Below are 10182 nucleotides of genomic sequence, written 5' to 3'. Positions count from 1 at the left end.
CGGCGGAAATGACAAAAATGCGAATCAAGCCGAAGTGCCCAACCACGACTGCGAACGAATAGAAGAAAAGGCCATGGTGCCAGAAGCAAAGAGCCCAAATCGCCAGTGACTACAAGATCGCTAATGAAAGAAGATGTAGAAAACACAGTGGTCACCGTGTACGCGGCGCCACTGGAACAGTCCGCCTGATGCAGCGCCCTCTGCTATGCACAGGGGCACTTGCAGGGGATACGCTATACCACACCTGCGCCTCAGCGCGAGGCCGGCCCTTGCAGTCTAGATAGGCAGACATGGCTGCGCCACCGAGTAGAACCTGCTATCTCGTCTTCCACTGCAAGCCTTACTGGCTCTTCTTCGCGCTGCCTTTCCTGGGCAGGCCCGCCAGCCTCCTTGCCTCGCGATCGCCCTCCGCAAGCCACTGGCTCGCCGTCTTCATCTGTACTCCATTGATCCATTGCTTAATGAGCATAAATGGCAGCGACACCACCATGAAGATCCAAGGAACCGTAGAGTCCATCTTGTTGGCACGCGCCATCTCCATGGCGGCAGCCGAGAAAGGACTGGCAAAGAACAGAGACGGTTCCGGGGCGGCGGGCGAGCCGGGCTTGAGGGAAGAAGGGTTCTTCGGGTCCGAGAAGAGAGTGGGCGAGAGGTAGGGGGAGCTGAAAGACAGGAGGTAAAGGGCGATGAAGAAGATTTCGTTCATGGCGCAGAGGGTAAAGAGGACTTTCTACAGTGTTATCAGCATGTGCGCTATTCAAGTTGCTGCGATGCACCATGTGCGAGGATGCAGACGTACGTTGTTCGAGTAGTACTGCTTCAGCAGCCAGTTCCTGCTCTCGTCGACGTTCTTGTGGCTACGAGAGCTGCCGCCCATACTCAAGGTGGCATACATGTGCATGTAGTGGCTGGCCAAGTCGAGAGAAATCAACAGCTGGAACACGATGCTCCACCGGGGGAAAGCCTGTGCCAGGAAGACGAGCAGGCAGGTTGTTGTGCACCTGTCCGTGACCATGTCCAAGACGGCGCCAAACTTGGTGCTCTGTTCGTACTTGCGGGCTGCGTAGCCATCGAGCGCATCGAGAAGACAGGATATGCTGTAGAGGAGGGTGCATGTGCGCGGGTGCAGAGGCATGTAATAGAGCGATGTCAAGGCGAGGAAAACGCGCGAGTAGCCTATCCGTCCGTTAGCCGGCGAGCAGAAGTCGTGTGGCAACAGGCGCCATACCGATCAAGTTTGGGATAAAGAGGAATATGTTTTCCTTGGAGCCCTCGTGCTCTGACTGTGGGGGCCGTACTGCCGTGCCGTTGCCATTGGGTTGCTGCTGAACGGATGCCATGGTGGAGAGGAGAGTTTCTGGCGCGCAGTCGTCTGCTGTGATAGCAGGCGCGATATCTCGTCCGTTTGGTGATCTAATGGTCCAGGATTACCCCGCCGTGCTTACTCGAGGGCGAACCAGGAGCGTGGGCGTGCGCTGCTTACACCCTGACGTACTAGGCGGCAGAGCTGGGGGGGCAGAGTCAACGGAGGGCGGCTCTTAATTGGGCGGGCGTGAGTGCGCTCCGATGCAGAGAGGCGGGAAAAGACGCGTTGATGGGTGAGCGACGTGTGTTGGAGACTGGCGGCAGCTGTCCAAGCTGTGCGGGCCCAGACCAGAAAGTTGTCGAATGTTCAAGTCGCCGCCGATAAGCCGATAACGAACCTCAGGGCTGCACGCGCTACAAGGGTCGGACTAAGTAGCGGCGTGCAAAGTGCCGCCGAACAAGAGCAATGTCGGGATGCGCAGGTGTTTGTGGCAAAGGCGAGGCGAGGGAGAGACTGAGAGGAAGCGGGAGTCGAAGGCGGTGCTGCCTGGAAATTGAGGGCCAGAAATCTTTCGCATGCCGTCCGCCAGCTCCCGGTTATCCGCCTAGGCCAGAAAGGGGCTTGCTTGGCATATGAAGTCAACTGCACATCAGACCCCATAAGCAGCTCCATGGGCCCTGTGCACGCAGGAGCCTTGTTATTGCATACATACATATGATATATGCACCGTTTTGCACTCGTCATGTCCATCCATCCATCCACACATACATACAGCAACTACTTGGCTACTCCTTGAAGCCCTTGAAGCTCGACTTGGCCGCAATCTTCTTGGACTTGTTCTTCAGCTTGGCCTGCTTTTCCTTTGCCTTGCCCGTACTCAGCCCACGATCCGCCTTGCCCTTCTTCCACTGCTTGCCTTCTGTGCGCACGTCCTTCGCCTCGAGCTTCTTCTTGTCCTTGCCGCTGAGCTTCTTCTTCTTATCCTTGCCCTTTCCTGCTCCTCCAGAGGGCCCGTTAAGCGCTGCTGCACCCCTCTCCTTCTCAGCCAACTTCTCCTTTTCTGTTTGAAACCATGTGCGTTTCGGCCGAGACTTGATCTCATCTTCGTGAACAATCAGGTTCTCGCCGCGCTTGAGGTCACGCTCTGTGACACTCATGGCGCGCTCCTCTTTTTCCTCTGCCAGAACCTCCTCGATCTCGCCTTCCAGGCTCTTGAGCTTCTTCATCCACCTATCCGTCTCCTCTGCTGGGACTTGACGGCTAACCACCTTGGCTCCTTGCTCACGCGACGCCTTGACGGCTTGCTTGACTACTTTACGATCCGGCTCGGCTGCCAGCGTACACGCGCGACCGCTCCTTCCAGCACGAGCCGTACGACCAACACGATGCAGGTAAATCTCATGACTCTGCGGTGCTTCGTAGTTGATGACTGTTGACACGTTCTTGATGTCGAGGCCACGCGAGGCAACGTCAGTAGCAAGCAAATAAGCTGATTTGCCCGAACGGAATGCTTCGACGGCTTGAATACGCTAATAAATCCTTAATATTTTGCTGTATCCACAACTAAGAAAAGACTTACCTGTTCTTGACTCATGTTACCGTGGAGCTCGCTCGCCTTGAGTCCACAGAGTGCGAATACGACTCGCACCCTATGTGCCTCCTTCTTTTGCCGGAAGAACACAATGACTTTTTCCGTGTAGATCTTTTCACAGATGTACATGAGGTAGGCGAGCCTCTTGTCTTCCTTGCCTTGCCTGAGTCGAACAAATTCTTGGGTCAGTCCCTTGACGGTGTGCTTCTTGGCATCCACCATTAACCGCACAGGCTTGTCCATACCAATGCGAATCAGCTTGTCGACTGAGCTCGTCATGGTGGCGGAGAAAAGCATCGTCTGGCGTGACTTTGGAATGGTGGTCAAGATCTCGTTGAGTTGAGTCTCGAAACCCTCCTCGAGCATGCGATCGGCCTCATCAAGGACAAGGATTTCAAGATGCTCGACCTGGAAGGCGGCCGTGTTGTGCATGTGGTCAATGAAACGACCAGGTGTCGCAATGACGACGTCTGGTCTGGTCTTCAACACAGCTTCCTGCTCGCGTGATGAGAAACCACCAGCCATCAACGCAAAAGTGATGTCGGTGAATGATGCAAGCTTCGTAGCAACATTAAAACATTGCACCGCCAACTCACGCGTGGGCATAAAGATGGCAACACGCGTAGTTGGAACCTTCTTTGGGCGGTATAGGAGACGCTCAAGGATGGGAATGAGGAAAGCAGCCGTTTTACCGGAACCAGTCTCGGCTCCACCAACGACGTCCTTTCCTTGCATAGCAATGGGGACCGCCTTGCTCTGGATCGGAGTCGGTTCAGTAAAGCCCACGGAGGCCAGACCGCGGAGAATGGGTCGTGAGAGAGACATGGCCTGGAATGAACCCGTGCCAGCTTTTGTACCTTTCTTCTTCTTTACAGTCACACTGTCTTCCGACGCAAAAAAGGCGGCAGCCTTCTCAGCTTCGACAGCGTCCTCTTGTTCGCTCTCGTCCTCGTCTTCACTCTCAGCGCCCTCGAGGTCCATAGGGTGTGGAACGTGAGGCACCTCGGCTTCTTCCTCATCATCGTCCTCTGATCCACTCTCCTCGCCCGCGTGCTTGTGCTTGGGTTTGTCTTCGTCATCGGAAATCTCTTCGTTGTCGTCTTCTTCATCCTCAGAATCGCTAGGGGCGCCCATGCCGAAACCATCTTCCGCCATGAGCTCGTCATCATCACCAAAACCCTCAAAGTCACCAATTTCAGAGGTATCAGATGATTCGAGCTCGACCACTTTCTGCGCACTCTTCTTGTTCCGTCTGCGCTCAATGATTTCGTCGACATCTACCGCAGTGCTCTTCTTTCCCGATTCCTGGGCGACTGTACCATTGTCGTTCCCCCAACCGTCGAATTCCTCTACAAAGCCGGTGTCTATGTCGCCGACAGCAAACTCGAAATCACTGGCGATATCGTCGTTTTGGTCTACGTCCTCGCCGGGCTGGGGCATTTCTTGGTCGGCCTCGTCATCTTCGAGCTCAGGTTCCGGCTCGGTCTTGTTTCCTTTCTTTCCCTTCTTCTTGTCCTTCTTTGCCTTCTTCGAGGCGACTTCCTTGGGTCTGACATTCAGGTCTGGGTCCTCTGTGTATTTCCTCTTCTTGCCAGCGCCTGCTAGTTTCGCGCTCGCCGCAGCGGCCTCGTCGGCGCCACCGTCGTCGGACACATCGTCGTGGTCGGAGATGGTGAAGATGAAATCATCGTCAAGATTTGGCGCCATGGCTCTGGCGGCAGGAATTGCAAGGGAACTGTCGCGTGTGTATTGTCTGGATTTCGCCAGTCGCAAGAGGTCGCAGAAAAAAGTTGGGACCCAGGATCTGTGCTGACGGACCCCTGCAAGCCGGAGTGGGGCCCGACCTCCGCTGCCACTAGTAGTACTTACGTAGGCGAAGGCTCCAGAGACGCTCCTCTTGCATCATGCCACGACAACTCTCTCTTCAATGGCACCCAACACTATTGTCAAAGAGAAGAATTTACAACTGCCTTGAACTGAAACCTTGAATATTATCACGAATCACCCAATGGTCTTGTGCTCAACTACACGTTACCTGCACTGTACTTCGCCGCATCGAGGAACCAGGCGCACATAATACTCCATACTCCATACTTCATACTCCACTATTAGAGAAGCAGCCTGTGAGTCACGATTTTTGAAACTGGGCCAAATAAACGGCTATCTCGTTCAAGCTGCCTTGCACCTTCACCACCGCCGGCCGGACACGAGCCTTTACCTCGTCTAACCAGCCATTCTGTGGTTTATATGCCTTCATGCTCTTGAACTCAACTCCTCTGACCATTTTATAGTGGCTGATTGCACAGACCTCGTTTTTCTACATTTACAATCATGGCCCGTACAAGACTAGGTCATAAAGCGGATACAACCGCCTCATCCAACACACGTAGCTTGCGTTCCCACACCAAAGAGGCACCAAAAGCAGCAACAGCAGCAATAGAAGCAGCAGCAGCCTCTCGCATCACCAGAGTTACCAAGAAGCGCCGAACACCTGCCGACCCAAGTACAAACAAGCGCAAGCCCAGTCCCCAGCCAAGGACGGACAAGCGCAAGTCCAATCCCAAACCAAAGCCATGCAAACCACCTCCTGACCACTTCACCTGTCGTATCTGCATTGAGGTAAAGCCCGCCGATGATTTCATTCAACGAAAACAGCCCACGCGCGGGCAACAGAGGCGTCTCGATGCTCCTCGCCACTGCCTCGCTCATCTAGCTCGTGACCCTACCAAAAAGAACATGGACCCCGTATGCAAATCATGCGTCGGCAACACCATGTCAGCAAAACTCGACACGTTGGGCGCTCGCCAGGTAAGCATAGGGTGCCTCGAACCGGGCTGCACCGAGCCATGGAACCACATGTTCATCATGCGCTACATGCCGCCCGGCGCCCCGCTCGAAAAATACAATGTGGAAACGTTCCAAGTGTGGAAAGAAAGCGCCGAGGCAAAACTCGTGCCATGCCCATCACCAGACTGCAACGATATCGGCCAAGCAGATAACTATGCACCGGGATATCCACAAGTCGCTTGCAACACTTGCTCCTCCCGATCCTGCGCACAATGTCTAGTCCCCTGGCACACAGACCTCACATGCGCCGAGTACACGGCCAGACACGTCGACGAGCAAATGAGCGACCCCGAGAAAACCACGCTCGAGTTGATGCAATCCAGAGACGCAAAAAGGTGTCCCAACTGCCATATGGTCATAGAGAAAGACGGTGGCTGTGATGGCGTTGTAAGAGACTCTCCACCCCCCTCCTTCCCAGACCAAATGCAAAGAACGGGCCTAACGCCAACATTCTATCTAGTTATGCGTAGGCTGCCGCAAGTTTTTCCATTGGGCTAGTGCTGCTTCGGCCGTGGCGGGCGCAAAGAAACCCGAAATGCCTTATATCCGCGATATACGTTACTGGGAGGATCTCAGTGGTGGCACTTGCGAGGCTGATGAAAGCATCTAAGACGTAGCGTAGCCTCGTTGTATAACAATTGCATGCGGTCAACAAAGCATCTTCTTGACCTGGATAGGTAACTGGCGCTGATTGATTGGGTGGAGAAGCATCTAGAGCTACCTTGGTGACATCGACCAGTGTCTGGCCGTGGAAGAAGTACGCATGGTACCCAATGACTTACGATATGATTATACAATAATCACGAAAAGCTTTCTCTTGGACATTCTGGAAAAGCTCGAGCGTGTGAAGCATCGATACACTGCGTGTACAAGTCATTCCCTGCCCCAGTCCAGCACATCACACTGAATACGATTGAACGCATCGCCTCGCTACTCGCACGATCAAAACCTCCAGCTTATGACTTTGTTAGGGCCTCAATGTCCCAATATTTGTAAATTTTGGTGGTACAGAGTTGCGAAATTACGTACAGAAACCCAGTCGGTCCCCAGGCTTGCTGTGCTGTTGCTAGAAAAGAAAAAGGACCCTTGCATGTAACCGTCCACACACACACCACCGCGCATTGTGGCCCAAAGCAAATTTGTTTATGCCCTTTCTCTCTGGGGGGAAACTCAAGCATCATTGCGTTCCCGCATATTATCACCACCTTATCCCGCTCTTGTCCCAAACGCCAGGCCATGCATTTTTAACACCAGCTGAAAACCAAAAAAAGAAAACTGAGTGGGTGGGGTGGAACATTATTGTAAAGTGGGCGACCAAACCTTTTTGTAGAGTTTTATTTTTGGCGTAAGTCAACACGCTCTTTTCCTACTTTTTTTTCTGGTTTTCTTGTTAGAGGCCTTGGACAGCACGGATACGCACCTGGTGCGACGTCGGATCGCCGGTCCGGGGGTATGTGTGCTCGTGCAGCAGATGGAGCCTGTCTGATCAGAAGGGCAACGTGCTAACAAGTTGGATCTTTGATGGCGCATAAGGATGCAGCCGGAACTGGAGAAGAAGCAAATGTCAGAAATCCCAAGGATGTCAAAGAAATGCTAGGGTAGAAGTATAGCGAACATGTGCAAGCTTAGCTGAAAGAGAGCCTATGCTGCCGTCGGAGTAGGAACTCCATTGGTAGCAAGCTCGGACTGTCGGCGCTTTGCTTCTGAATGTTCGCTGTCCTGTATTAGCACAATCGTCAGCATATTGGTGTAAGGTTACCCCCGAGGCGCGGGTGAGCGCTGGGAGAATTTGGTATGGCGTTCATCACGCACGTCGAGGCCAGTATCGGCGAAGTGGCGCTTAGCACTTTTCGCGTCCTTCTTCTTTTTGTCTTTGCTGGGTTTCTTCGGTCGCGTTTCTCCTGGCATGAAGACGTCATCAGGAAGTGCAGTGCTGTCTGGTCAGTAAATCGTCAAGAGGCGGCATCTAGAAACTTACTTGCGGGTATGAACCACCTTGACAGACATCAACTTTTCGTCGTACAGGTCCGAGTCTGTAATATAGCTCCTAAATTGACTGACAGGGTAAGAGATATCGAGCGACTTCGTAGCACCTGTGGGGATAGTCAGCATACTGGGCAACTAAGCATGCAAATCACCTGAACATACCTGGAGGCAGGGTAAGGCCAATGTAGAAAGTCGTAGTGTAAATGATATGAGTGTCGTCAGTGGGTGGCGTAGTGCCATCGGCGGGCAATTCGGAGGCTGGAATCATGTAATCAAGAGAGCCCTGAGTAACCTCGTGGAACTGGTCGTCTTTGCAACGATGGTATCGTTCAAAGTATTGAATGTACGGACGTGCAGTATCGATACCCGTCTGTCCATCGTCTATCCCCTTGACGATGTGGCGGATTTTTGACTGCACCAGCCCAGAGAATGTCGAGTTGGCCTCCTTGGTCCGGCTAGCAGCAACGACGCTCAAGTAATACTTGTGGTCCTTGGTGAAGAACGAGTGTCGCTCAAATAGCGCATCCCAATCTTTTGTTCCCGCAAATATGTGCTGTAGAATCTTGTCCGCTCGTCCAAACTCGTCCTTCATAATACGCAGGGTAGATGGCATGACGGTGTGTGTGGCGCACATGGAAGGAAATGCTGGCGTGATTATAGGCATGAGATGCGCTCTGTCACCGCCGTACACCTAGTAATATTAGCATAGAGGCCAGGCCGATTCTCGTGGATAGACGTACCTGCGGGTTCCATACCCGGAGACCCAAATCGCCCTCTTCAATGTGCTTCAGCATGACAGGTCTAGGCCAGGTCCACTTGTACATCAGGCTGAAGAACTTGGAAACAATGGTCGCACCGTTTGCCATGGGGTAGAGCTGGCAAATACGTGCGACCATAATAGCCCACGCGACACCACCAGGGTATCCAAAAACGGCTCCGTAGATGCCCCGGCGGTTGGACCACAGTTTTATGGCTCTCAGCGCATGTCGAAAGCTCACTTTCTGAGGCACCGCGTCCAAGAGCTCATTTGTAACTCGTGTGCCGTTGACGCTTCGCGTCGCCGACTCGGAGAGTCCCTCAAGGTCCTTCTTCTCAATCGTGTCCATGTTCCTGGGTATCGAGGTCCGCTTTGGTAGCGATGCAAACAGCAAATCTATGCTCACTTGCCGATACTCCATCTTGATGATGGGCACGAAGGCGTCTTCGACGGGCACGAACTCGTTGATGTCGTCGACGTTGGACATTTCTCGAAAGGTAGGCGGAAAGGTTTCAAAGAACTCATGGATGGTGACGAATTTGGGCGCAACAACGAGCGTGTCAATATCGGATGAGGGTCCATGAACACCGAGGGCATAACTGCCAAATGTGAAGATCTTGCCGCCTGCGGCATCGAGAACGGATTGCTGCACACCCTTTTGTTTACCGACGCGACGGATGAACTCTTCGACGACTTTTTGGATGTGTTCAATGACTTCTTCTCTGTGTCAAGTCAGGTCTGCGCAGCGCTGCCATGTGTCCAACAGTCCACGCACCTTCTACGGTTGCCCTCGGGCGTCTCAAACACGTTTTCCGCCTTGAGTGTTTCGATGAGCTTATCATTCAGCTTGATATCATGTTCGGTCGGCGCAGCCTCTGAAATGGCGCTAGTGACGCCAAATTGGCGGGATGGTTTCTTCTGGCCGTCCATGGTGGATGTGTTTGGCTGGGCGTGAGGAGTCGCGCAAGTCCGGAGGTGCTGCGGCAAGCTGACGGTAGGGAAATCGCAATCGGCGAGGCGCGGGCGCGTGTCGGGGCGTCTTGTCGTGAGAGAGGGCTAGGTTTTAGGGTGTTGGTGATGCAATCAGCGCTCCCACATGGCGACGCAACTTTGTGTGGTTTTGGGTCTGGCGATGTGAATGCGACATGAGAAGACCGGAATGCATCCGTCTTTGGGGCGAGGTACTGCCAAGCCACTAATGCGCCACTGTGGCTTGACCTAGCAACGGTTCGCTGCGCCTCAGCTGCCTCCAACCACTGACTCTCACCATGGCAAAACAACTGCCAGCGGGGGGATGGCGCAGTGGTGGAGCGCCTGGAAAATTTTCTGCTGTCTCACGTCAGCAAAGATCGAAGGTTCGAATCCTTCTCCCCTCACAACCATATTTATGGTCCACCCACATGAGAGAGTTACTCATTAAACTACCTATTCGACTGAGAGAGTTACTCGTTAAAACTTGAGAGGAAGACTCATTTTAAAGTGAAAGATCTGAGAGAGTTACTCACTAAAAAACTACTAGGCTACGAGCCTCACCTTCATTTAGATAACCCCCTACATTGTACCTACTCAATTTGTACCTAGATTAAATTCTAGCCTACGTAGTTACTTGCAGGCCTTAAGCCTGCACGTCTTATGTAGCCCTTTGGGCTGAGAAAGGACGTTAAACTACAATAATAATAATAATAATAATAATAA

At 53.0% G+C, this 10182-nt stretch overlaps 5 protein-coding genes and 1 non-coding gene across 6 annotated transcripts in view; 3 read left to right on the top strand and 3 right to left on the bottom strand.

Annotated features, from left to right (window-relative positions):
* Nucleotides 1-340: 340 nt before the first annotated feature.
* Nucleotides 341-1340, bottom strand: SETTUDRAFT_154863 (uncharacterized protein; the record flags this gene model as incomplete). Its single annotated transcript, XM_008029532.1, has 3 exons — nucleotides 341-730; nucleotides 800-1176; nucleotides 1229-1340. 3 exons carry the CDS (start codon nucleotides 1338-1340, stop codon nucleotides 341-343), a joined length of 879 nt encoding a protein of 292 aa, XP_008027723.1.
* A 637-nt stretch (nucleotides 1341-1977) lies between these two features.
* Nucleotides 1978-4639, bottom strand: SETTUDRAFT_137839 (uncharacterized protein). Its single transcript, XM_008029531.1, has 2 exons — nucleotides 2886-4639; nucleotides 1978-2835 (listed from the first exon to the last, which is right to left on the bottom strand). The coding sequence occupies exons 1-2, from the start codon at nucleotides 4602-4604 to the stop codon at nucleotides 2092-2094; spliced, it is 2463 nt and encodes an 820-aa protein (XP_008027722.1). The 5' UTR covers nucleotides 4605-4639; the 3' UTR covers nucleotides 1978-2091.
* A 324-nt stretch (nucleotides 4640-4963) lies between these two features.
* On the top strand, nucleotides 4964-6402 carry SETTUDRAFT_137836 (uncharacterized protein). Its single transcript, XM_008029530.1, has 3 exons — nucleotides 4964-5020; nucleotides 5189-6131; nucleotides 6205-6402. Exons 2-3 carry the CDS (start codon nucleotides 5229-5231, stop codon nucleotides 6352-6354), a joined length of 1053 nt encoding a protein of 350 aa, XP_008027721.1. The 5' UTR covers nucleotides 4964-5020; nucleotides 5189-5228; the 3' UTR covers nucleotides 6355-6402.
* A 1097-nt stretch (nucleotides 6403-7499) lies between these two features.
* On the bottom strand, nucleotides 7500-9417 carry SETTUDRAFT_90389 (uncharacterized protein; the record flags this gene model as incomplete). Its single annotated transcript, XM_008029529.1, has 5 exons — nucleotides 7500-7677; nucleotides 7723-7837; nucleotides 7893-8421; nucleotides 8471-9209; nucleotides 9263-9417. 5 exons carry the CDS (start codon nucleotides 9415-9417, stop codon nucleotides 7500-7502), a joined length of 1716 nt encoding a protein of 571 aa, XP_008027720.1.
* Nucleotides 9418-9755: 338 nt separating this feature from the next.
* SETTUDRAFT_154859 (uncharacterized protein) overlaps nucleotides 9756-10182 on the top strand; it is a gene marked incomplete at both ends in the record, with an annotated part of 1743 nt that continues 1316 nt past the window's right edge. Inside the window, one exon of the mRNA XM_008029528.1 lies at nucleotides 9756-9825. Coding sequence (XP_008027719.1) covers nucleotides 9756-9825 — 70 coding nt within the window. The remainder of the gene's footprint in view (nucleotides 9826-10182) is intronic.
* On the top strand, nucleotides 9776-9863 carry SETTUDRAFT_t33. The gene has a single exon. It is a non-coding gene; the product is annotated as a tRNA-OTHER (tRNA).

Source organism: Exserohilum turcica (genome assembly GCF_000359705.1).
Source record: "Exserohilum turcica Et28A unplaced genomic scaffold SETTUscaffold_3, whole genome shotgun sequence".
Taxonomy (NCBI): domain Eukaryota; kingdom Fungi; phylum Ascomycota; class Dothideomycetes; order Pleosporales; family Pleosporaceae; genus Exserohilum; species Exserohilum turcicum.
The sequence above is the reverse complement of the archived record's forward strand: the minus strand, read 5'-3'. Positions and strand labels throughout refer to the sequence as shown.